This window comes from Chinchilla lanigera, unplaced genomic scaffold (assembly GCF_000276665.1).
Source record: "Chinchilla lanigera isolate Chin_1 unplaced genomic scaffold, ChiLan1.0 scaffold00018, whole genome shotgun sequence".
NCBI classification, from domain to species: Eukaryota; Metazoa; Chordata; class Mammalia; order Rodentia; family Chinchillidae; genus Chinchilla; species Chinchilla lanigera.
This window is the reverse complement of record NW_004955419.1, coordinates 6,502,623-6,529,938: the sequence shown is the minus strand read 5'-3', so window position 1 is coordinate 6,529,938 and position 27,316 is coordinate 6,502,623. Positions and strand designations below refer to the sequence as shown.

Below are 27,316 nucleotides of genomic sequence, written 5' to 3'. Positions count from 1 at the left end.
TGAAAAGCACAGGATGGGGGATGGGAGCCCGCCAGACCGCCCGTAGGTGGAGACTAACTGGGCTGCCCTGCATGCCCGGGTACGCACGATGGATGCCAGGGCACCAGCAGAAGCAGGGAGGCGGGTTGCAGACTATTCTAACAGCCAAGCAGAGTGGGTGGCTGTATTGAATATTTATATTTTATTGTCTGGATATTACGGTGTTTTGACATCTTGAAAAACTATTCTGGCCAGGGACAGGGGGCCCTTCCCTAGGCTCACCTCTTGTGGAGACAGGAAAATGCTTCACTGGGAGGGAGCCAGCCTTTGATAAACACACTAACCAACCCAGGGCCAGACTTCCTCTATCTGAGGGCAACGGGATCAGCGCCAGGCACCAGACTCCTGGAGACCACCTATGTAGCTGAGAGCCTGCCAGAAGTATCCCAATTGGCCAGTCCTGAAGTGTTCGCCTATCCTGCCTGTCTTTCCCAAGGAAACCCCAGGAAGGGCTCTGACCTCATACTTCCCTTGCTCCTGTCTTCTGACCACACTTTCCCATGTGGCTCTGTGTGATGTTCCGTCCCTCCTGTGTCTAGGTCCTAGAAATGTAACAGACTTTGCTTTTCCCCAAGCCTCTTCTGCACCGCCTCTTGGGGCCACACCTAATTGAACAGAACACAGAATGGTGGCTCGTGCTCAAAAAGAGGCAGAGAGATAACTGCAGGTAGACTCAACCCAAATGTACTGGTTAGCAAGGCACAGAAAGACAGATGATCTCTCTTATGCGTGGAACTGGAAAAAAAATTCAGGAGAAAGGCAGTGGGGAAAGTTTGGCCAGTGGGTAGGTGCTAGGTTACAATTAGACAGAAGCAAGACGTTCTGGGGTGCTATTGCACAACTGGGGGACTAGAGACAACAGTAATATACTGTACATTTCGAAAAGAACAGAGTTTTGAAAGTTTTCATCAGTAAGAAATGGTAAATGTTTGAGGACATAGGTAGGTTTAACCTGATTTCAATATTACGTGCTTGCATACATGTATTAAATCGGTATGGTACCCCATGAATATGTGCATACATTTTGGTGAAAGAATCGGTAGGGTTTGGCTGGCAATTTCAGCAGGAGGGACGAAGGAACAATTGCAGCATTTCCTGAGACAGTTTGAGGAGGAACCAGCTGGCAAACGAGTTCCCGCTCGGACTTGCTCATCTCGAGGTGTCTGTAAACTCCTAAATAGAGATGATGAATGGGGACATGACGCTGGGGTTTAGAGTTTAACAGAGACACGCGGCTGACACGTCACAGGGCAGATTAGGTGTGGAAGGTTCTGAGCACTAGTGAATGAGATTAGATCGGGAAAGAAGGTAGAGCACAAACAAGAAAGAAGGTGGCTCTGGGCAGGAGACTGAACATGCCCGTTCCTAGCAGGAGGAGATAAGGAGAGGACCAAGGAGTTGGAGGAAAATGAAGCATGTGGCTATCTGGAGGCTAAGGAGGGGCAGTAGCCGGCCATGCATCATGTGTCACTGCCTTTGTCACCTCCCACCCACATACTGAGGCCTACACTGACTCCCAGCTGAACCCCTTCTCTCTGCAGCTCCCAGGCATTCTTTTCACAGTGCTATCCACTTTGCTTTTAAAGATGGCTCACATGGCTCTGTCACCCGTAGCAGTCAGTCTGTGAGCTGAGGACTGAGAGAGTCTTATTCGATACTGAATCCCCTGAGTCCCTCCCGAGTACACAAAACCCCTAATCTGTGTTTACTGGTGAGTGAATGGAGTGAACTGAGGTTGACAGTGACACTTGTCCCCTCTCGGATAGGTTATTTCCAATTCCTTTCAAAGAGAGTTCTTGGATGAGTCCAGGCTCAGATCTCATCACCTTGTCTCTTTCTCAGATCTTTCTCACATCACCTTTATTGTCAAATCCAGCTTAAAAATAGATGAACGAGAAGAAGAAGGAACACTATTCCGCCTTGCTTAGAAAATGAGCCCTGTTTGGAAACAGAAAAGCCAAGGCTGAACTCAAAGGCATGGCCCAACCTCCGACCTTGCGCACATGGTGGTGGCTGGTATTCCCAAGACCCTGAGTAGGTGGGCCAGCTGGGCCACATGGAAATCTCAGTCTTGTACTTCTCTCTTCTAGGTGCCCTGTGAGCTGGCACATAGAGCGCATGGCAAAGTCAAAAACAGAAGAAGGCTGCCTGCAACTCAACCCCACTGCTGAGGAGAGCCGTTGAAATCTCCATCAACGACGCTGGCATTGAATGCTAGAAAAGTGCCAGGTTGGGGAACGAGTAGATCTCTTTTGAAGGCTGTGGCAGTGAGGGAGGGATTTGAGTCCTAACTTTGACACAAGAAACTGGACAGCCCTCATCCACAACTCCAAAAACTCTGAAAACCAAAGATCTTTTTATAGTTCAATTGGTATCAAAGCCCCAACTGGCAAAAGGCCATTATATCTTTATCCCACCGTTAAGGCAGTTTAAACATTTCTATGCACAAATATTGATGTATTTTATTATGTGATATGGCTCTTCTGGGGATCCTACACAATATACAATCCACATCCAAAAAATTCTCAATTCTGGCACCAGGATCTCAGATAAAGAATTGTGAACCTCTACTGGACCGTATTGATTTTGTCTTTAAAATGAGAGTAAAAATAGCGATGATTATAACAGATGATACCCATAAAATACTTAGCACTGCCCTTTGGCATATAAATGTTGCCCCCAAAATGCTAGTTCGTATTACTAGTATTCATAGAACAGGCTGCTGGGGAGATCTGGGGAGACAGTGCAGTGCCTGGTACTTAGCAAGTGCTCCAGACGTATTTGAAAGGAAGAGATGAGAGTTCTGGAATAAGAACGTGTTCTACAGTAAAGTGCAAATAGATGCAAATGGGGAATTCTAAAGGCTTACCCATCTGCTCTGACCCTCAGCCTGATTAAGAGCTGCTCGGAAGTGGGGTAACTTTGGTTTTCTCTGATCAAACCCCAGGCACTGCGGTAATCCCCTGTGCATGCTGAGGATGTGTGCCCCAGGTGCACCAGTCCCACCTGCCGAGGATCAAATGCAAATCGTCTCCCAATTGGAAGGAACATTAAATGGAGAAACATGAAAGCTCTCACAGTAGAGCACCACTGGTACTCACATCAGGGACAGCCCAAATCAGTCTCACTTCCTAATCCCCTTCCAGAAGAGGCAGGTGTTAATGATTTAAAAAAAAAAAAAATTCAGGAATTAGTATGAGAGGCAAGCTTGAAAATGATTTCTTTCGGTACGGCTAGATGGCTTGAATCTGCTTACCCTTTCGCTGTGGCCAGTGATTGCTCTGGTGTGAGACTTACAACTGACAGTTGGGTGAATGAATCAGTTTTGTAGTCTCTAGAAAAGCATCAGAAATGAGCACAGACATGCTTCCTGGGATCTGGAACCCAAGTCTCCAGGGAAGGAAGGGTTAGCGGGATGGCCAAAGGGTCTTCAAAAACATTTTATTTTCCTCTCTGGACAAAACTGAGGCACTCGGCAGCCAAGGTGGTCTAAAAGACATTCTCTCATGTGTTTGTGTCTCAGAATTTTCCAAACTGTAATTCGGAAGATTGGTGTCAATTGTCTTAACGACCAGGTAAGAAACATTGGTTTGTTTCTAAATTCATGCAAGGGGCAAGGCATGGAATTAGGAACTTCTGAGTATTGACAGCTGGTCTCAAGTGGGCAAGTGGAACCGTGCTGTCCCCTGTCCCCAACCCTGGGTGAACTCAGCCAGCCCCAGCTGCACAGCCTTGATGGTGTGAGGTCCTCCTGCCTTCCCCGAGACCCTTGACTTAGTGCTTTGTTACCTCTCCCAAATCCACCCTAGAGCCTCTCTTGGAATCCCAGAACCTCCCAGGCACTCTTGGAATTTAGCCACCCAGAACTCAGAGTGAAGTCGATGCACAGGATGCTAGATGAAACCACTTCCATCCTGGGATGTGTCAGATTGTGCTAAAGACGTGGATGCATTTCACAAGGTGGGGACGGGCTGTAAAGCCAGCTGTTTCTGCCCCTTCTCTTTCCCTCTTGCTCTTTCCTTGGAGGGTCACACAGACTTTTCCATGTGGTCTGTCCCTAAATTAACCCTTCCACCCCTGTCACTCACAGAAGAGCTCACATCCCCTCAGAGAGCTGCGCAGGTCCATCTCGCTGGGCAAACTGCAAGTATGTCTTCCAAACAGAAGCCCCAGCTATAAGAAATCCAGATGGACCTGATGTTTTCCATCTTACATTAAGGGAAAGGTTAACCTCTCTTCAAAATAACCATATGCTCCAAAGCCCTGGAAAAGCCATTATCCAGAGAGCAAGGTTCATTCATTCTAGCAGGGGTGAGAGCAGGGGCAGAGGAAATAGAAACTTTCCTGCAGGCTTCCATCCTCCTGAAGCCCAAAGCGCCCACTGCCTGTGATCCTGGAACCCAAACCCTCCCCTGGAAACTGCTCAGCTTCATTCTCTGTCAGTTGGGCTACTGTGATGGCTTCTGACTAGCACAGACCCAGGTGCCTGGTCCGTGAACCCCGAGCATCTGCAGAACGAACAAGTAAGTCAGGAAGATCCCAAGCACCCTCAGTCCCGCTCTGCCACAGGCCCATCTACGGGGAGCTAGGCTGCCGTGCTCCAGGTGGTTCTTAAAGCTGGAGACACAGATCCATCAACCAACTTAGGACAAGGCTACTGTGCACCACACGGTTCTTGGAACCAGACACGTGGGTGCACAAGACCAGTATGGAACCTCCATTCCCGACAGAGGCAAGAGACTCAACGGGATAGGGTTAGGCAACGACAAGTGTTGTGAAGGAAAAAAGAATACAGTAAACAACTGCATATTGACGACCTTGGGCAAGACTCCATTCCTGGTTTGTTTTATTTGCGGTGCTGGGGATTCAGCCCAGGGTCTTGCAGATGCTAGGCAAACGCTCTACCACTAAGCCCTCCCTCAGCCCTGAGACTGCATTCTTTGGTGCCCCACATTCTCAACTGTAAAAGAGACTTTAGGTCCAGAATTCTAGGTAAAACTTAGGCTAGCGCTAAGACTAACACCAGTAGAGTCCAAGACCTGTGCCTTGAGCACATCCACTCTCTGAAACCACTAAGGTAAAAAGGGAGGGGCTCACACCCTCCTCATAGGGTTCGGCAAAGGACAGATGAAGACCATGTCTGTGAATCCCATTGTGGGGCCGGGGATATAGCTCAGTGGCACAAGTGCCTGCCTGGCATGCGCAAGGTCCTAAGTTCGACTCCCGGTACCAAGAATCCCATTGTGACCAGAAGTCAGTAAAAGCTCCACAAACGGCAGCTGTAATAATGATGATGCTTTTTAAGGGGACAGGTTCAAGTCCTGAAGGTGGAGCTGTGAAGTCTCCTGGGAGAGGAATCTTGGCCTCCACGGTGGCACCTTATGAGGCAGTTAAGGGGAGCCGACACCTCTACCGCACTTGAGAGCAAGTCAGCCTTGCTCTGCCTCGGGACAGGGTGATGCCGAAGCAGCCCGGTCACTCCCCAGATCTGCCAGCGCTGGGTAGGAGAAGAGGGTAAGGCCTGTGCTTGCAGGAGCGGCTGGGTAGGAGAAGAGGGTAAGGCCTGTGCTTGCAGGAGCCGCCCTTCTACACTGCAGGCACAGAAGTCACTATCTCCTTATCTGTAAAATATTCCCCACAGGCTTCTCTGATAACCCAGGACCTGAAGGAGAAGTGAACCACAGGGCTATAAACCTCACTTTTCAGAAAGGCGGGGCACTTAGCCTCATGGAGCTTATCTTGCTGTGGTGGATTCCTTGAAGCAGTGACCTAAAGACAGGCTTTGCCAAGCTACGAGCAGGGAGTGCAGAGGTCAACTTGCTAGGAGCTGAGGAATGTGAGTCCCCTCCTACGTCTGGGCCTGCTTCCTAGGAGGGCAGCAGTGGGAGACGCCCAAGCGCTTCCCAGAGGCAGAGTGCTGTGTGCCCGGGAGAACCACTGCCCAGCTCTGGCGGCCATCCTGGGGCTGCAGGCGGAGGTAAGGAGCTGAGCCCACCTGTACACCCACCTGGGTCCCAGGAGCAACCTGTCTCAGGACCTTCTTAAGCACCCAGGCCCCTCCCCTTGGAACTCCAAGGACAAGGAGCCGAACCACCGGCTGCCTGCTCCCTGTGCAGGGGCCTCACAGCCACCTCACGCCTGCCCCCATCCAGCCCGCAGGGCCCACTGTGCCTAGTGAAGATCAAAGGGCTGAGCTCTCTAGGGGTCCCAGCAAGAGAGTGTGCGAAGTGTTACAGATGGCGTCTCACCAATCACAGGTTTGTGAAGCCAAAAGAAGCTTTTAGGAATAAGAAATAACCAACCACGGATCAACCAGGCTGGAAGCAAAACTGATTTATCTGGCTTTGTTTCCTTCATTAAAAATGATCCTAGAAAATCCCTGTCAAGATAATGAGTCAGAGAATGCAGCCAAGCACGACAGGTCCATCAGGCAATGCATTGGTAATAGTAATCATTTCTGTATTAATTTTCCATCATTTTATTTTTTTTGTTTGTTTGTTTGGTTGGTTTTTGAGTCAGGGTCTTGCTATGGTTCAGGTTGGTCCTCGGTTCACTATGTAGCCCAGGCTGGCCTCAAACTTGTTGTGATCCTCCTGCCTCAGCCTTCAGAGAGCTGGGATTACAGTTGAGCACCACTACACCTGGCCTCCATCATTTTATTACTATGCAGTTTTCTAGGTTTTGTCATATTTGGAGGATTAGTCAGTTTGTTACTTGTTGTGATAGCTCTACTCATAGTTGAAATGCTCATGTCCATACCTGATACTGTATTTGCGACTTTGCATTCCTTCTTAGAGAGGGCCTCCCAAACTGAAGGAGCTTCAAGTCCTAGAATGCCTAGATCCTTTCCCATGGAGCTGAGTCAGGCCAGGCCCCAGGCTAAGTCCATTCCCAGTGGTCTTTCAGTTAAGCCAAGTTAAACAACTCTGTGGAGATATTCTACTATGAATCCCATTCTGTAGATAGGAAAACAGATTCAGAGAGGTTAATTAACTTATCCAGGGTATTATTTAGCTTTTCCATCACTGGGACACAATACCCAACACTCACAACTCACAGAGGAGAGGGTTAATTTGACTTATAGTTTGAGGGAATTCAGTCCCTGGTCAGCTGGCTCCAAGGCAGAAGTATCATGGTAGAATGTTGTGGTAAAGCAAACCTGTTCAGTTCATGGCAAGTGGGAAGGAGATTAGGGGAACAGCACCAGAGAGGAAGACGCAAAGGACCAGAGAAGGCACCCCAAGTGATGCCTCCAGGACATCATCCCAGGTGCACTCCACCAATCTCCCGGGTGGATGCTGAAGCCACCCTATTCAAGGTCCGCCCTAACCACCACATCCGAGGTCACACAGTGTGAAAAGGTGGGGCTGGGATTGAGACCCAGGAAATCAGCTGCCAATACCCTCTTTGAACCACTCTGGTGCCCTGATGAACGGGAAGGCTGATCCACACCCTCACGATTCGCATCGCCTTGGTTCATTTTCTTTTTCCCTCTCATGACTACCATGCAGTGACTGGCCCAGTGCTAGCCAAACATCTGCCAGACCCCTGTGGGGTCAGCTTCCCCTTGGACCTGGTGGGGACCTGACTAGCTCAGCACTTCTGCCATCTCCAAGAGCCTCCCGTGTGCCTGGTGTGAGTTGCCCTCTCTCTGGCTTATTTACTTGTCCCTTTGCCTGAGAGGGCGGAGCTTTAGTAAAGAGTAGCTGGCCAGAGATGGCTGGGTGCACTCAGAAGCAGCAGATTTTAGAGCAGACCCTCTGCCTCCAACTCTCAGCATTGGGATTGTCATGGGGCTAAGCAAAGGCAGTGTCTTATTATGCTAAAACTTCTCTCTAAACTTTGAGGCAGGGAAATACTCCCCTTCAGAAAAAGCATGGTACAACCGGGAATGGTGGTGCATGCCTGTAATCCCAGCACTCAGGAGGCTGAGGCAGGAGGATAGTTGTGAGTTCAAGACCAGCCTGGGCTACAAAGTGAGCTCAAGGTCAGCCTGAACTGCATAGTGAGACCCTGTCTCAAAAAGACAAAAAAAAAAAAAAGAAAGAAAGAAAGAAAAAAAAGAAAAAAACATGGTATAATTCATGGGGGGAAAGTGCAATGCAGTCTGTTTCCAGTTATGCTTTTCATTATAAGAGCCAGAGTAAACACAGACACAGGAAAATAAGACAGGCCCAGACTAAATACATGGCTCACTGTCACTCCAGCCATCACAAACAGCACAACCTGTTCTCTGCGTTATATCTTGTAGCAACTTTTCTTGAATCCTCTTTAGGACACTGAAAGCCTGATCCAGCTGTAGCCCGGCCCAAAAATTCCTGTGTTAGGATTTTTCCAGACAGAACCAAAGCAAGATGCTGCATTGTCCTGAGAGGGCTCCGCATTCACCCACAACACTGGCCCCCTGGGGCCCTGAGATTCACAGGGGAAGTCTCCTGCAGAGAAAACCCCAGGCCATCATCCTATGAGTTCCTGCCAAGGGAAGTAAAATAAAGTAGGACTTACAGCGAAAGTCCCTAAGCTAGCACCCCACCAGCTCTTGGTTCCAGAAACACTGCCCCAAGAGAAGGACTTTGTCTCCTTCCAGAACTACAGAGGGACCAAGCCGGGATTGTTGGGGAGCGAGGATCCCCCCAGGTGGGCTCGTGCAGCGCCCTGCTCATGGTTCTCAGTGACCCCAAGCTCAGCAGAAGAGAATCATTTTAACATTTCACATACCTCATCATCTGCTTCTTTCCCTCCAGAGCAAAATGCAAAATGCCTGAACTCTGTCCTGGAGAAGGAGGCAGGGCTTAGAGGCAGAGAAGGTGCTCTGTCCAAGTCCAGCTCCTGTCAAAAGAATAAACAGCTGCTTCAGGAAGAGGCGGGCAGACAGATCCCTTGAAGCCCAGACATTGTGGGCTTTGTTTCTGTGGCCCCGGGAAATGGGCTGTTTATCAGGTCTGTTGACTCACAGCTAGAAGCCGAGGCAGACTTGTCCCCTCCAGGCCCACTACGGCCACGGCTACCGCCACCGCCGCCACTGCCTCGGTCGCTGGGCTGGCCTCCCTCACCAAAGTATGGCCTCATGAAATTATGGGACCAAACCTGGCCAGGTGTCACAGGAGGAAAGGCCACCACTCTGGGGAGGGACACACAGGCCACCCATGTCACCCACTCCTGGGGAAAAATGGGAACCATGTGAAATCCCAACAACTTCAAAGGACAGCTTCCGGGAATGAAGACACTTAAACACACACACACACACACACACACACACACACACACACACACACATCCAAGCCAGAAGTAGGTGGGCAAAACCCTCCCGGGAGTCCCCAAGACTTGGGTTGAAACTCCACCTCAAAGCCCTACCCATACCCTGCAAGCTTCCATAGAGAACTGTATTTTAGAGAATGGTACGAGATCTCCACATCACAAACCATACTATAAGCCCTTTTTTTTAATACTGGGGATGGAGCCTTGGGCTTTTATACTGAGCTATATACATTCCCAGCTCTTTTCACAATTTATTTTGAGGCAGGGTCTCACTAAGTTGCTAAACTGCCCCACCTCTCCCCAGGCTGAAACTTTCAATCCTCCTATCTCAGCTTCCCAGAGTTCTGGGATAACTGGTAGGTGCCACCATAACTGGCTTATAAGATTTTCTAAAGGTCACGGAGCCTCAGCTCTGCTCCTGGGCTGAACAATGCTTAACTTTTCCTACACCCATCCCCTTGCCCAAGAATAGAATCTCCCAGCAGTAGATTTTCAACCTAAAGCTAAAAAACCAAAGCTTTTTCAAAAACAAATGAAGTCATTCTCAGCAACCCTTCTACATAGTACAGATGACACAGAGGGCTTTGGCTCTAGGGGACAGCTGACTCCTAAGTGCCCTAACTCATCCCCCCAGGTAGCTGAAACACATCTGGGAAGTACAGTCAGTCTGGGAACCTCAGACTAAATAAGGGGACTAAGTCTGGACAGGAAGGAGTCAAAGTCCCGGTTGCTCAACCACGCCAAACCCTTCTCTTCTGAAAGTCTGAGCCAGATGACTATAACCTATAGCGTCCAGAAGTTCTTCCTCACAGCTTCAGTAAGTCCTGCCTGCTGGCATCTACGCAAGCCACACAGACATGTACCTTATGATCCCATCCTTCCTCACTCAGTGCTATATCCTAGAGACATGCACTGGAACATTCACAGCACACCCCAAACTGGATCACCCCAAGGTCCTTATCAGAACAAGGAAATCGTTACCTAGTCGCATTCTGTCTGCAGCAATGAGAGGGAACACGCCACAGCCCCTTACACCAAGGATGAAACCCACACATTTGGTAGAGGAAAAAGCAGGCGCGGAAGGATCCACCCTCGTTGGAAGTAAGCAAAATCAAGGGATGGTGCTAGAAGTCAGGAGGGAGGTTCCTCAGGGGAGTAGTGCCTGGGAGGAGCCTGAGGAGTTCCTGGACGGCTGGGCTGATTCATACTCAGGTCGCTGTTGCACAGGTGAGTCCACTTTCTGTGTTAAGAATAAAGATCACGGGGCTGGGGATTTAGCTCAGCGGCAAAGCGCCTGCCTAGCAAACGCAAGGTCGTGGAGTTCGGTTCCCGATACCGGAGAAAAACCAATAAAAATTAAAAAAAAAAAAAAAAAAAAAAAAAAAAAAAAAAAAGTATAAAGATCACAATGCAGAAAGAGGAGAGGGGAAGAAGATGAAAAAAACAATGACGATGTAAGGGCCGGGCATGGTGGCGCACACCTGTAAACCCAGCACTGGAGAGGCGGAGGCAGGAGGATCGCTGCAAGTTCGAGACCAGCCTGGGCTACAACGTGAACTCAAGGCCAGCCCGAACTGCATAGTGAGACCCTGTCTCAAAAAGATCAAAAACAACAAAAAGAATGAAGATGTATTACATAAATATAATCAGTATGCACTGCAAATATGTGGTGATAAAAATTAAATAAGAATAAAGATCACAGAAAATTTTCTACTGGAGACTACATGCCCTAGCCACTCTGTCTTTCTACCTCCCTCTCAGGGCTGCAAGATGATGAACAGACCCTGTCTTTCCTTTCTCTTGAGTTCCCCTCCCAATCCCAAGCACCCTGAAGCTCTCCAGAGGGGCCCAGGGATGGTCGCTATTGTTAAATGACCCAGGAGCTGGACCTGTGATCAGTGGAAAAGAAAAAAATAAACGGCTGGGCTGAAATAAACGAGGCCCCTTTTCAAACATTTTGCTGTGCTGGGGATGGAATCCAGAGCCCCCTGGGTGTCTGGCAAGTGCTCTACTGACCAGTTCCACCCTCAGCTCTAAATAGGGTCTCTTGATGAGTCAGCACAACCCCCTGCTTTACAGTTTCCAAAGCAGCCTCTCTCCTTTATCCCTGTAAACCCTCACAATCACCCTCAAATCAGTAGAGAAGGCTTTCGATCGTGATTTCACATCTGCACATAGAGAGGCTCTGAGAGTCTCAGAGGCTCATTCAAGATCGCCTGCGGGGATATTCCCCTGGCTGGGCCTGTGCAGCTCTTCCTGTCCAGAGGCCTCCAGGGAAGAGGTTCCAGATCAGCAGGAGAATAAGGCTCCAGGCTGATTAACCGCAGCTTTGCAGGCAGAAAGTGTGCCAAGCTGCAAGGCAGCAAGGGCAGCTCCTAGATGGATATCAAGGTGATATCCATCACCTTGAGAAAGCCAGGTGCTCCCTCCCTCCGTCCTGGAACTCTAAAAACACTGGAGGGCCTATTTGTGGTGGTTTCTTAATTGAGAGGCAGAGAACAAATGAGCTGTCAGCTGCAGAACTCCACTAATCAAAACCTAGGGACCGGCTGGGCCTGGTGGCACACGCCTCTACTACCAGCATTCAGGAGCCTGAGGCAGGATGACCGGTTCGAGTTTGAGCTCGAGACCAGCCTGAACTGCATCGTGAAACCCTATCTCAAAAAGACAAAAACAAAACAAAACTGTTACAGGAGGTTAACTTAGATAAAATATTATAGGTAGTTAGATAGGGCTAGGCCCTCAAAGGAGCGCTCCCTCCTTTGAGGGCAGAAGATGAGATACCTTGCAGCTGTGGGAGAGACAAGCACCTCCAGCTGAGGGCCAGATTTCAAGACAAAAGATAAAACAAATGCACCCACATACTTCCCAAGGACAAATATCAGAAACTGATATTCTAAGTAGGTATCCATCACCTTGAGAAAGCCAGGAAGAGCCACTAACCCAACCCTACAGGAAAAGCCCCTGTTCTGTATTCATGCTGGCTTGCTAGTGACTCGTTTCCCCATTTGATCCCGATTTAATCAATTTTACCTGAGCAATTATACCCGTAACCTTACTGGTTGACCATAGTTTTACCCCACCTCATGCCCACCTTGCAATTTTCCATTTTTCCCACCTTGGACTCACCCCATGTTGTGGATTTGCTCTATAAAAATCCCTAGAAAAGGCAGGGTCCTTAGCAACCCATTCGAGACCCCCTTCTGTCTCTCTCAGACAAAAGCTTTTTCCTCCCCCCCAATAAATATATTCTGGTCTTAACCTCCATTGTTCCTAAAATTCATTCTTTGATTTTAGAGAACATAAACTCAGTGGGGCGTGGTGGCACACGCCTGTAATCCTAGCACTCAGGAGGCTGAGGCAGGAGGATCGTTGCAAGTTCGAGACTAGCCTGGGCTACAAAGTGAGCTCAAGGCTAGGTTGAACTGTATAGCGAGACCCTGTCTAAAAAAAAAAAAAAAAAAAAAAAAAAAAATAGAGAACATAAACTCATACCAGATATCTAGCAGATTGGGAGTTTCTTTCCCCTACATAAAAACCACACCCAGGGGCTGAAAGCCAGATCTCATTCTAGCCCAAACAACCCATTCGACCATCAGATAGCAGTCCACATGCATTCCTTGTTCTTCGTCTACAGCCCCAAGGTGTGAAGCAGAGAAATCCAGGGTCTTGGGGTGGGTGGTAGCAGCTACAGCCCCTGGCTCTGCATCCCGGATTATTTTCTACCAGAGGCCTCTGCTGGAGAGTCCCAACCTGCTTACCCACCTCTGACAATATGAGACTAACTGTTTTTGTCAAAAAATGCTATAGACACACAGGTTGCCAATTGTCATTTATCTAATCCAAAACGTGTTTAAGGTTATCCCAAGAGATATGCTTGCCCTTGCTTGCAAGTGATAAAGCAAGCCAGCTAGTTTTCCCCGCCCTGTGTGATAGGAATATTCAGAGTCCTCTCCCGGGTGCTTAAGGGGTTGTCAGACATGCTGGTTACACATAGAGACACCAGGGCTTGTGTGTCGGGCGAGTCTACTCCTTATCCCAGGCAACTTTCTTAACGTCTCTATACCTCTGCCTCTACACCTGTGAACGGAGACGATAGCATTTGGATGGTAGCTGGCACTTGGTACCCATTACGGCAAGAATGAAAATAGGTTGTCCTTGAGACAGACTCCAGAGCGTCTTGAGCACTCAACAATTGTTAGTCGCTGATGTTCAAGTAACCCAGTGCTGTCATTCACTTCGTTTTATTTGTTTGTTTGTTTGTTTGGGTTTTTTTTTGGTTTTTCTCTGGTACCGGGAACCGAACTCACGACCTTGCGCTTGCCAGGCAGGCACTTTTGCCGCTGAGCTAAATCCCCAGCCCCTTCACTTCGTTTTATATTTGCATTACAAATATACATTTTGATCGTGTCAGTCCTGGTGGAGAAGGAAAGGAGGAAAAAGAGTTTTCTAGCATGATGTTTCTGTTGTGTCCGGGCTGAGCGCTGCTGCTCCACTAGGATAGCAGGCAACCAGGATCGTAAGCTCAGCACCACTAAGGAATTAAAGGGATGGAGTTGAAAAAGTTTCCCTTCATTTGTAAGGAGGGAAAAAAGCAGAAGACAGAAAGCTATTCTGTGTGAGGGCAGGGGATCCCGATGCATGACCGAGGGCCTTTGTTCCAGCTTTCTTTTATCAGGTAATAAGGACCCTCCCTCCCAGGTCAGTACCTGGATCTGTCACACCGTGATTGGTTCCCTAGACTGCCAAAGATGGACCCAGGCCCTAAGGCCCTCGCCCGGGTACCCTTGTTTGAGTGCCTCTTGTGAGTCTTAGCTGAAACGACGAGACACCCAGTTGGATAACCCACGGCAGATGAACTTGCATCTGTTAAGTCTCTGTTCCCAGAAGACAGTCAACCTGAGTTTAAAAAGGCAGTGAAAAGCATCATGACTCTTTCAACAGATACATGACAAACCTTTTTTAAAAAATTTATTTATGTTTGTCTTTTTGAGGCAGGGTTTCACTATACAGTTCAGGCTGGTCTTGAACTCACAGTGATCTTCCTGCCTTAGCCGCCCCGGTGCTGGGACTACAGGCATGCGCCACCACGCCCGGCTCATGACAAACCATTTTGTACTCTGCCTCTGTCACACCCAGTTCTAGTGAAGATGGCACCAAACCACGCTGGCTGTTCCCTCTGCAGCCACAAGCTTGCCTTAGAAGCCTGTCCCCTCCCTGGCTCAGGGAAGTTCCTCCCTGGGGTTAATTCCATTTGTCCTGTAGACCAGCCTCTTCCTAGATAAGGCGGGAGCCAGCTTTGTGGACACCTTGGAAGGTGTGAGGAGCTCCCACCCAAGGGACAAAGTCTGCGGCACAGATGGCCTGGGTTTGAGCCCAACTCACAGCTGTGTGGAGGATTTTCCCCAACCGAGCAGTCTCTGTGCTCCTCCTCCTTCTCCCTGGTTCCTTCCACCATCCTCAGATAGGTGCTCCTGAGGAAGGTGGGAAAGGGGGCCCTGCTTGCTCTGCTGAAGAAGGCGGCCCTTGCCCTTCTTCAGAGCCTCTCCCTTCCCCTGAGGAGAATCTTGAGAAGCCCTGTGGGCCAGCCCCTGCCTCACAGCAGAATGATCTCTAATAGGTCACATCCCCTTTAGAGCCTTTTGCTGTCTACAGAGCCCTATTTGATTTTCACATAATCCTAGAAGGTGAATAGAGCAAAGATATGAAAATGTAACAGGAGATCGGGTAAGAACTTTGCAGAGCCATACGGGTAGGGCATCCAGGTCTGGACTAAAAGATGAGTGTGGGTCTGCCTCATGACTCTACCTCAATTCCCACTGGGAGGGAGGCCAGGCCAGGCCAAGCCAGGATGTTAGCAGATGTGGTACAAGTCAGGGGCTCTGAATGTCGCTGAACCTAAGCGCCATCAGGGTGGGGACTTGTCTTGCCCTGCTGGGGTTTCCAGTGCCTACAGCAGCAGCTGGAACCTACGAGGAGCTCAGTAGATATTTACTGCATGAAAGTTGAGTGAAAACCCACAGGCGCCATACCAGTAGTTAAAGGGTATGAACCAGACCAGGTATAAGACGAGAGCAATCTGCGTGATGTGTGTAGCAGGGTCTTTTGCAGTAAACTGAAGAATTTCTGCCAAAATCAGATTGAAAGCAGACTTTTTTTGCCTTTTAGAGCTTTAAGTTATTTAAGATAAAGATGCGAAATGAGTGAGTTAGAAAGCCAACCTTATATCTTAGGAAAAGAACAACAGAATAAAGGAAAGTTTAGACAAATTAGACAAATTCAGAGAAAAAGACTCCCCCTCAGCTCATTTTAGGAGGCCAGACAATCCAGACAAGTTCAGCATTAGAAGGGAAACTTACAGGCCATTTTCATCTGTGGGTATGCATAATATCAGCTTTGAGAAGAAACGACAAAACAACTCTGCCCAAGCAGAGTTCTCCGGTTACAGAATATGGGATGTCGGCCATAGGGGACTTCCCTTTAGCGGAAATAGTTTTGTGCTGGAAACTAGAAGTATGATGACTGCCCGTGTGACGTAGGTATGCCCCCTCTCCTTCTCTGGGCCTGTTTTCTGCATCCGTGAAGTGTGGGGTCTCTTCCAGCTCCACTCTTCCCTGCCTGGCCCGAGCCTGGGGATATAGCTGTGAATTGGGCTTCCACAGGAATCCAGCAAGAGGAATCTTGGCTTCCTGTAGGAAGTGACACGACAGGATCTTTATGTCCTAAACCCCTCTTCTTCCTTTCAGAGACCTGGTAACTCGGCCTCATCCATCTGTACCTTCTCATTCGCTTCTTGAAGACCACTGGAAAACTAAAGTGCAGGGGAAGGTGAGGCAGTCCCACCCTGCAGGATTTAGAAATCCTGGGCTGGGGATTTAGCTCAGTGGCACAAGAGCCTGCCTGGCAAGCGCAAGGTCGTGAGTTCAATTCCTGGTACTGGAAAAAAAGCAAAAAAATTAAAAATTAAAAAATTTTTAAAAAGTAGAAATCCTCTTCTGCTCAAGCCTGGTCCCCTGCAGTCTTTCAGAGTCATCAGGTTATGAACCAATCAGCTCTGGCTTTCCATGGGGACAGCAGGCCATTCAGAAGCCCCACTTGCACCTGCACCTGCACCTGCACCTAAGTCCTCCCAAGGGAAGTCCCGAACCCACCAGGGAGAGGAAAGAGGAACCAGGGCCCCAGTGCTGACGTAGAAATGGAGGCCAGTAGCCAAGCAAGAGGGGGAAACCCAGCTTCCTAAGATAGGGACTTGAGGTCCGGGAGGGCCTGTGGAGAACTTCCTCCCCCAGCCCCCCGTTACAGCAGCAGATGCCAGAGTAAGCCCACAGTCTACCCCGATGACCAAGGACAGGTTGTCCTGCCAGGGCCTTCCGCCTGCCCAAGTTAGCATGGGAAGCATTTCTCTCCTGTCTGCAAATGGGGCTGTTATGCAGTGAGAATATCTTTTAAAAAATTTAAATCAGTACTAATGGTACAACTCGGAGAGAGGAAGAGCGAGAAAGAAAGAGAAAGAGGGGGAGAGACTCTTTCATGAGTCCAGGGGGAACACTTTCATAGGCCACTGGCCACTGGCCTTAGACAAGTCCGTTCCCTGCTTGAGCCCTCAGTGCCCATCCAGGCTCCAAGGAGGGGAGGCAGAGCTTCCCCACCATCTCTTGGGGCTATGGGATTTGTGGTTTTCCAGGTGGCAAGGGCCTGGCAAGGACCCACGCGGGCTTGATGGCTGGGAAGAACCTGTTTTCACTTGCTCTGCACACCTGGCTGACGACCCTGCAACCTTCAAAACTTGAAGGCCGCCTCCTCAGAGATCTACCTTCCACTGCAATGAATTCTCTCCTACATCCCCACAGCCTCTGTAGCCTCCGGTTTCTCAGATCCTGCAGCACAGGGTGCTGTATGCATTTCCATCCGTCTGCCCTCCAAAGTTCCCAAGGGCAGCGGTGACATCCTGTCTCCGCTGAAGACCTGGGGTTTCTCAAACAGTGCCTGGTGCAGACGAGGGGTGAGCGGTGTAGGTAGGTAGACAGAAGGACAGATCAATTTCCTAAGGCTGCTGAAACACATTACCCCAAATAGGTGACTTCACACAACAGAAATCTCTTTCCCAGTTGTGGAGGTCACAAGCCTAAACGAGGGAGAATCATGTTTCATGTTCCCCAGTGTCTGACAGTTTCCTGCAATCCTTGCAGTTCCTTGTGACAGGAAGCTCCAAACTGCCTTGATTGACACACAGTGTTTTGCCCTGTGTGTGTCTTCTATGTTTGGGTTCCCACTTCCCTTCTCTTATGAGGCTACTAGTCACTGGAGTGGAGCTCACTGCAGTCTAGAATAACCTCATCTTACCCTGAGGACAACTGCAAGGGCTCTTGTTCCAGAAAGGGTCACATTCATGGAGCCAAGGGTTACGCGTGAGCATATCCTTTGGGGAGATAATTCTAGCCACTAGAGACAGTGAAATGACTGTTGGCTGAGAGTCTGTAACTTCTAGGAGTAGCTGTTCGACAGCCCCTGGGTACAGAGTTGAAAGTGGAGAGGAGAAAGGGGTGACTCCTGAGAAAGAGGAAAGTGGATGGATTCCTCAGAGCATCTGTTTGATGAGGATTTTATGGAGAGGGATGAAGGAAGAGGAAGATAAATAGGATGAGAAGAAGCATCTCTGGCAGGACAGTCTCTGGTCTGAGTGCCTGTTGGATTTCAGCAGCCCATGCAAGGTCCATGGGCTGCCACTGATCTGATGATGTTAGCTCTGGGCACCCCAGAAATGGAGTGGACAAAATCACCCGGGTAGCACATGGAGAGAACAGAAGGGTCCTGGGGACAGCAAGTGTCAGGGACCTCAGGTAAGAAGTAACATCAGTCAGTGAAAAAATCTCAGTTAAGATGCTTGCCTGGGAGGAAGAGAGAGCATGTAAGCTGGAAGGGATTGGAGAAAAGGGGAAATACTTCCGGAAAATATGGTGGACAATGGAGGTGATGATAGAGCTGAGGACGGAAGGAACGGAAGCCTCAGATGGAAAAAATAGTGCTGAAGGCATCCCTGGGGTGGGGGAGGTTTTCGAGGGGGTCCCCGAGACACAGAGGGAGGGCAGAAGGTGCTGACCCTGACAGGCAGGGGGGTTGGTTCGTAAGGAAAAGATAGAATAAGTCATTAGGTTTTCTGGCTAATCCTGTCCAAAAAGAATTAAAACTTTACTGGAGGAAACAATTAAAAGGACAAAGGGAGAGAAAAAAACCAGACCTGGAAAGGCACCAAATAGTGCAATTAATGTAAGAATTTACTAGAGAAAGATCTCTTGAGCTGAGGAAGCCAGGTACCCTAACCAAGTTAGTGGCCTCTCCTCACTTCTAGGCTCACTATATTGCTGCACTAGATAACATCCCCTTAATCACTAACTTTAAAATGCCAGAGTCTGGAAGGCTCCTCCTAATCAACCTACAAACCCCAGAGAAGATAAGGGCCTGAGAAAGACAAACAGGGGAGGAAAAAGTCAAATAAAGCCCACCTAAAGGAATGCACTTGTAGACAATAGTGTCCAGTTGAGGGTCTTTTGACCTGGAACTCAAGAAGCCAATCAGGTCGTGACACGTTCCAGGGAGAAACGATCTTTCATCCTAATAAAGGGGACCAGGAATAAGGGCCCACAGGAAATCCATTTTTCCAGAACCGTCTGCCCCCTCTTTAGGGCAGTTTTCTGTCTTCTGCTTTTTCCTCCTTACAAATAAAGCGTCTTCCCTTTTAAACTCCGTCCCTTGAATTCCTTACTGGTGCTGAGTTTGCAGTCCTGGTTGGCCATTCATCCCAGTGGAGCAGCGGTGCCCACCCTGGACATAACACCCCCTTGTGCAAAAGGAAAGGAGACAAGAATGGGAACAAATGGGACGGGAAAGTGGCGAGGTTCCAGCCCAGAGTGGCTGAGTGTTTTCAGCTGAAGGGCAAGAGTGGGTAGTGAAAAAAAACTACAGCCACAAGACACCCAGTGTCCAGGTGAAAGACCCGGACTAATGGAAGGCTCTAGGACATAAGAAAGCAGCTACGGCTTGAGAAAGTGGCACCCCGTGATCTTTGGTTACATAAATTCTCTTTCAAACTTTGCTTAAATGTCACCTTCAGAGCCGGGCATGGTGGCGCATGCCTGTAATCCCAGCACTCGGGAGGCTGAGACAGGAGGATCGTTGTGAGTTTGAGAGCAGCCTGGGCTACAAAGTAAGCTCAAGGCCAGCCTGAACTGCATAGTGAGACCCTGTCTCAAAAAGAAAAAAAAAAAAAAAAAAAAGAATGTCACCTTTAGGGTAAGGGCCTGTTTTAGTTACTACTTCTGTTGCTGAGGCAAAATACTCCACACCCAAAGATAAACAGGAAAGGTTTATTTAGTTTACAGTTCGTGGAGAGTTCAGTCCATAATCAGCTGGGTCCAAGGCAGGGTGGCACATGGCAGGTGGAAGGTAGCAAAAGCAACAAGGGAGCAAGGGACAAGCCTCCTCTGTCCCTTATAGTTTATGTAGGCTACCTGCCCTGGGGTAGCACTTACATCCTTAACCCTAGCCAGCACTCTGCCAAACCAATCAGTGCACTGACTTACTAATCACACACCCTTAATCCCAGTATCACACACTCTAGATTCAACCACCTCTGAAAAAGTCCCACTAAGACTTAATGAGATGTAGGGGGTCATATAGACATAAGCCATCATATTTTACCCCGGCCCAAACAGACTCATGCACATCCCTTTATGCAAAAGGCATCGAGTCCATCTCTAAGAGTTGCCAAAGCCCTAACAGTTTCAGCATTGCTGAAAATCCAAATCTGAAGTCTCTTCTGAGATTTAAGGCAAACTCTTAGCTGTGAGCCCCTGTACAAAGGAAAAGAAAGCTAAACACTTCCAACATTCAATGGCACAAGATAGACATTTCCACTCCAAAAGTTACAAACAGGAGGCTACAAAGGAATGGGAGCAAAGCAAGACCAAAATCCAGCAGGGCAAACATTAAATCCTGTAACGTCTCAGGACATTATTAGTACTATAAAGGCTACCATTTATTAGCACAGATAGTCTCACTTAATTCTTCTGCAGTCAATGTATACCCTCCCCATTTCTTTTTTAATTAAATAAATTAGGTTTATTGGTACATTTTAGATATACATAGTGATCATATTCATCATAGGGGATTTGTACCTGTACGTGATATATTTTGTTGGGTTTTTTGTTTTTTTGAGACAAGGTCTCGCTATGCAGTTCAGGCTGACTTTGAGCTCACTTTGTAGCCCAGGCTGGTCTCGAACTCGCAACGATCCTCCTGCCTCAGCCTCTGGAGTGCTGGGATTACAGGCGTGTGCCACCACACCCGGCCGTGATATATTTTGATTTCTCTATTTTTCCAAATCCCTTCTCCTCCCTTGAACGCATCTTCCCCTCCATACTTACAAAGTTTTATTTCCATTTTATCCTTTTTTAGAAAATCTTGTTTCCCCTTTTCCTTTCCTTCGTTTCCTCCCTCCTTCACCCTAGTTCTTCTTTACTTTTGAACAGTTTCTTCCCATTTCCCAATATCTATTGTATATTTTGGTCCTTGTTTACTCTTTAAGCTTCTTACACTATGGAGACAATAATGACGTTTACATGTGTCCGATTTATTTCATTTAAGAGTATGGTCTCAAGTTGCATCTATTTACCTAGAAAAGCCTCAGATTTATCCTTCTTTATGATTGAGTAGCACTCCATTATATTTTAAAAACACATTTTAAGGCCAGGTGTGGTGGTACACGCCTGTAATCCCAGCACTCGGGAGGCTGAGGCAGGAGGATCACTGAGAGTTTGAGGCCAGCCTGGGCTACAGAGTAAATTCAAGGGCAGCCTGAACTGGACAGTGAAACCCTGTCTCAAAAAAAAAAAAATCTTTTTTGTCCATTTCTTAGTTGATGGGTATTTGGATTGTTTCCATGACTTAGCTATTACAGACTGTGCTATTATAAACATGAGTGCAGTATGTTGCTAGAGTAAGATATTTTTAACCCTCCCCATTTCCCAGACAGAGAGACTGAGGCTTAGAGGTTCAGTAACACAGACCAGGTCACAGAGTCTAACACTCCACCTGTCCACGGGTATTCACCTTCCCATTGCACAGAGCAGCTCCTCGGAGACGGGGCACCCTAACTCTTTTCTTCAAGTGAAACTCCTGCACTGGCTCGACCCACAAGCACCTTGCCCACCAGGACTGATTCCATCCACAGACATCTGGCGGGATTTCCTCAGCACTGGGGGTAGTGGCGGGATGGGCCCAGGGTTGAATCAGACCCACTCTGCATGTTTCCTTCCAGTCCAGCTGGCGACAAACCCACATGCACACAGATGCTAATGCACCTGCAGACCGCAGCCCCTGCCGAGGTGCTGCCCAGGCTGGCTGGGCATGTTGCCGGGCTCCACAAATGGCACCTTATGAAGTCCTTGCTACTCTCTACTCAGGACCCATCTCCTGTGGTTTGGTTTGGTTTGGTTTGGTTTGCTTTGCTTTGCTTTGGTTTGGTTTGCTTTGGTTTGGTTTGCTTTGGTTTGCTTTGGTTTCCATCCTCCTCTGTTTGCCTTTTGTGCCCGGCCTGCCAACCCTTCCGGGTGCTGGAAGCCACTTCCCTCCCCTCACAGCTATGGCGGTAGCACTCAGGAACCCAAAGGTTCCAGTTCATTCCTGCTATGCCTCAGATGACCGTCTATTTTATTTCCTTTTATTCGCAAAAGGGTGCTGACCTGGAGGATACATCACACAGTCATCCCATGGAAATCGGCATCAATGAAACAGAGATTGACAAAGTCTTCTTCAAGTACCCTTCCAGTTTGGAAGTCTGGGTGAGGATCTGGGACAACCAGACTTCTCTCTGTGGCTCTTAATAGGTGGTGCAAGCCCGGTTCCCGGGGATGCCCTCCCCGACCCTATTTCTCCTTCCAAGGCCAGTCCCTGCAGCTGGGTGGGCTCAGCTCAGCTTTCCCCCCACCAGGCTCTCTCCTACTGCCTCCCACTCCCCACTAAGCAGCATGCACAGGAATTTCTTGCTTATCTCACTTGGAGCCTCTCGTATCAGTTCCTGCCTGATTCATTGCTCGGAAAGGGAGATAAACACAAAGGAAGTTTCTTTATGGTCCAAGGAAATCAATGCCTAAGAATTTACTGGAAAATCCTGAAGTTGGGGGCTGGGGATTTAGCTCAGTGGCACAGCGCCTGCCTGGTAAGCGCAAGGTCATATGAGTTCGATTCTTGGTACCAGAAAAAAACCAAACCAAAACAAACCAAAACAAACAAACAAAAAAAAACCCCCCAAAAAAGAAAATCCTGAAGTTATTTCAACTTATGTTGTTTTTTCTTCTATTAGATTTTCCTGGATCTCATAATAAACTGACTCAAGAATAAAGGTCTTTCAGAAATTAGTCATTAATGAAGAGATTGCAGGAACCCTAGTGGAGAACTCAAAACAAAAGAAACCAATTTGGATCAGACATGATGGCACACTTCTATAATCCTAGCACTCGAGAGGCTGAGGCAGGAGGATCTCTGTGAGTTCAGGGCCAGCCTAGGCTACATAGTGAGTTGAAGGCCAGCCTGAACTACATAGTATGGCTCTGTCTAAAAACAAACAAAAAAACAAACAAACAAGCACCTACAAATATACACACAGGCAAAATAACTCTCAGTTCAGGCCACCACAAAGATGTTTTTTCTCTACTTGTTCTTGGAATTTGGTTTAAATCTCAGAATATCCAATTTTTTGTTGTGTGACCCTGGGTTAAATCACTTTACCCTCCCTAGGTCTCAGTTTACTTATCTATAAGAAATTAGCAGGTAGTGCATGCCTGTAATCCCAGCACTCGGGAGGCTGAGGCAGGAGAATCGTTGCAAGTTTGAGACCAGCCTTGGCTAGAGAGTGAGCTCAAGGCCAGCCTGAACTACATAGCGAGACCCTGTCTCAAAAAAGACAAAACAAAAAAAAAAAGAGAAAGAATTCCTTACTCTTGGATGTGGGTGTAGCTCAGTGGTACAGTATTTGTCTAGTATACATGAGGTTGTAGATTTGATCCTCAGTACTGAAAATAAAAAAAAAAATTCAAATCAAATAAAAAATAAACAAAATACTAAAAAGCAGGGCCTTAAGCCATGTATTTATAGTTGCAGCTCTTCAGGAGGCTGAGGCAGAAAGACAGCGTAAGCCCAGGAGTTGGAGGCCAACTGTGGCAACTTAGCAAGAACCCCTACTCAAAAAACAAAACAACGAAAATGAAGCCTCACTCTTGGAGTTGTCAAAAGGATCCACAGTAACATCTATAAAGTTCCTGGTACCCAAAAGGTACTTAGGAAAAGGCAACTTGGCGACCTGCATTCCCACCCCTGGTGCCTGTGGGACAGACAGGAGGTGGAGCCTGCCTCTGAGCAGGAGGGGTCTGGGTGCTGACTAAAGGCATCACCTTGGTTTCTCTCACTGGTAAAATGAGAATAACAATGCGTCTTAGACCATCATAAGTGGAATTGTGCCTGTAAAGTCCTTGGCATAGGGCCTGGAATCAGCAAGTGCCCAATAAATAATAGCTACTCAATTCTTGGGGATGAGTATTCCAGAAGGCTCCACCGCATAGGCCCTGGCACCACATGCTGTGTGGGAAGAGCTTGCCACACGCCCGTGTCCTACAAGCAGCCAGCCTTCCCTTGGTGCTGGGCTGAGCAGGGGGCCTGGCAGTTCCCAGAAGGCTTAGAATCGTGCTTCCCACTGGGGCTTCCTGCACAGCCTGGGAGACGGGCCCTGCTGAGCGCTATACCACACGAGGAGGCCGGCTGACACCGAGGGGCTGGTGATTCCCCAAGGCCACTCAGCTGGCCCTGGAAGCTGACTTTAGGTAGAGCCAGGGACTCTCCCTAACCTTCTCATGTTCCATAAGAAGTCTTCCAGCTATTGACCCAAAGTCAGAGGGAGTTACGTGTTCCTTTGTGCATAGTTATTTAGCATCAGCATTAGCACCAGCCGCATGCCAGGCACTGTTCCAGCTGCTGGGTCTGCAGTGACACGGTTCCTGTTTCATGGGCTCCCTGTCTGGAGCGAAGCCAGGCCTAGAATCCAACCGTCATGTTACCAAGCACACGTCCTTCAACTGAGGCGAGTGCCTGTGACATCACCACCACATCCAGTTACCCTTCACTCTAAGTTATATGGACTTCTGGAAGATTCTGAGTGGCATCTCACACACCATCACCTGGGGTCATGCTCCTCCCAGGCATGTTCCCGACTTCTGAGCCATACCATTTTCCATGAGAACACTAAGACACCAAGAAAGGGACATGACTTATCTAGGCCTGCTCAGCAACAAAGTGAGAAAGCCAGGTGGGACTAGAACCCTGGTGTCCACTGTCTGTCTGAGACAAAGTCTCTTCACCACAGCAAAGGAGATGGAGGAGCTCGGGACTGGGCTGCGGGCTGGCGTCAGCCTTCTTGTCCTGAGCTTCCTCAGCCCTGTCCAAGGTGGTCCCAGAGCTTCTACCAGAGATGCCACAATGCTGCCCTTCCCTGGCCCACTGCTCACGGATGGTCCTGGGAAGCCACACCGAGATTTCTGGTCTGGGCAGAGGACATCCCTGGGAGGGGAGAGATGTGGATTGGGGGTGAGTGACGCGTTACATCCAGCAAGCACACCTGCGCTCGAGCAAAGTAAAACAGCTCACAGACAGCAAGGATAGCTAGGGCAGCCCCACTCACAGGACAGAGACGGGGCCCGGCACCTCTGCAACACACACTCTGCCTCCCCCACAGGCCTAGAACTCCCCAAAGGAGCCCAGGGTTCTTAGCAGGTGCCATCTGCTCTACTTCCTTCTTCTCTGGGCTTCTGCCTTTTTATTTCCAGAGATGCCAGAAGCCACGTGGTTCCTCTGGTTCCTCTGCTCAGTGCCCCCTCGGGGCTGAGCAGGGGCTTTGGGGTTTTTGTTCTGTGGGTGTGGTGGTTTCCGAGCCCTCACAACGGAAAGCCCACAGGTTGCTCTGTCTGCGGGACCCAGGCCTGTGCCTCCGCTGGCTGAGCTGACATCAGCAAACGAGGCATGAAAGGGAACATTCAACCTGGGAATTTTTTTGCATTACTGCAGATTGAACCTGAGCCTTTTTTTTCTTTTTTCTTTTAGATCGGGGTTTGCTAAATCGCTGAATTTGCTAGTCACCAACCTAGGCTTGAACTTGTGATCTTCCTGCCTCAGCCTGTCCGAGTACTGGAATAACAGGTGTGTGCCTCATTCAACCTGGGTACTTATTAATGCTGTATAACCAGGTATTTGTAGCTTTCTATCTGCATGTGGGATTTCATTTCCCAGCCCTCATGGGGCTGGCCAGATAGGGCCATGTGAGAGTAAGATGGGAGAGGCCTAAGTTCATCAGACCTTCCAGGGCTCTCTTTTTTTTTTTTTTTTTTTTTTTTGGTACCTGGAATTGAACTCATGACCTCGCGCTTGCTAGGCAGGTGCTTGTGCCACAGAGCTATATCCCCAGCCCAAGGGTTCTCTTTTTCGGGCCACAAAGCAAATGCCTACCCCTCAACCCGTGTTACATCCTCCGCCTTTTTTAAATTTTACTTTGTGACAAGATCTTGTTAACTTTTCCAGGCTGGGCTCCTGCTTCAGTCTCCCAAGTATCTGGGATTACAGGTGTGTGCCACCATGCCCAGTAAATGTTTGTTCTTATTCCAGTTAACGTGACCATCTTGGGTCAGTGGGGGCTGTGCCCTCTTTCAAGGAGCCAGGGTGATGGAGCAGTCACCTTCATTATGCTCCATGGCACAAAGCAAGACACAGAGTCTCCCTAAGTTGCCCAGGCTTGGAATCTCAGGCTGGAATCTCCCTAAGTTGATCTCAGGCTTGCAATCCTCCTGCTTCAGCCTCCCAAGTAGCTGGGATTACGGTCATGCATCATGGCAGCCAGCTAAAAAGAACTTTAAAAACCACTGAATTGGATAATCCCCAAGATTTTCCAAGGAGAAATGGAAAGAACTCCTTACGGGCAGCGACCTATCCTTGGTATGCATTTCTCCAGCAAGTATGTATACAGCATGTGGCAATTTACCAGGAGCAACTTATTTATTTTACCATCAGAATTTACAATCTCTGGTCTAAAAACCAGTGAGGTGAGGGGGAAAATGTGAGCTAGCAATGCAGTGGAATATTATGCAGCCTTACTACACAATAATTTTGAAAAACAGTTACTCAAGTGAGAAACTGAACGAGAAAGTCAGATATGTAATTATATATCGATTTCAAATATGGATTTGATATATCAAAAATACTGGACAATTATGACAGCTCCTCAAAAAAATTCAACATAGAAATACCAGAGGATCCACTCATCCTACTTGTAGTTAGATACCCAAAAGCATTGAAAGCAGGGACTTGGAGATATCTATGTACCCATGTTTAAGCACGATTATTCACAGAAGCCAAAAAGATAAAACCAAATCAAATGTCCGTGGATAGATAAATGGATAAACACAACACGGCGTACATACACAGTGGAAGGTTATTCCGCCTGATGAAGGAAATTGTGGCATACCCCACAACACAAGAGAACCTTGATGTTCTCATGCTAAGTAAAAGAAGTCAGACACAAGAGGGGAATACTGTATGATTTGATCTATATGAGGGGAAATACTGTATGACTTGACTTATATGAGGTGTGTAGAGTAGTCAGATTCACAGAGCCAGAAAGGAGAAGAGTGGTTGTCAAGTACTGGGGGGAAGGGAAGGGAAATCATCCTCTAATTGGTACTGAGTTTTTGTTTGGGATGATGAAAAAGTTCTAGAAACAGAGGTGGCGAAGGTTACACAATGTTGTGACGTTACTTCATGCTGCCGCACCGTACACTCAAGGATTACAATGACAAATTTGATGTTATATATATTTTATCACAATTTTAAAAATTACTAGGTTTACATGGACAAGTAGTGAAATTCACGCAAGGAGATTGGGGAAGAATGGCCAATTTATTCTTTCTACCTCTTTGCATCTTCA

The 27,316-nt window shown here is 48.2% G+C and overlaps 1 protein-coding gene across 5 annotated transcripts in view; it reads right to left on the bottom strand.

The window, feature by feature from the left end:
- Nucleotides 1–27,316, bottom strand: part of LOC102014902 (N-acetyllactosaminide alpha-1,3-galactosyltransferase-like) — a 72,020-nt gene that overhangs the window by 27,766 nt on the left and 16,938 nt on the right. For 2 of the 5 annotated variants that reach the window (XM_013513229.1, XM_013513231.1), the window contains exons 2-3: nucleotides 8,758–8,868; nucleotides 6,799–6,995 (exon numbers count right to left, since the gene is read on the bottom strand). The exons of 1 other annotated variant lie outside the window; for it this stretch is intronic. In XM_013513229.1, coding sequence (XP_013368683.1) covers nucleotides 6,799–6,824 — 26 coding nt within the window. In that variant the 5' untranslated portion in view covers nucleotides 6,825–6,995; nucleotides 8,758–8,868. The remainder of the gene's footprint in view (nucleotides 1–6,798; nucleotides 6,996–8,757; nucleotides 8,869–27,316) is intronic. 2 more of the 5 variants (XM_013513230.1, XM_013513233.1) reach the window with 1 other exon arrangement.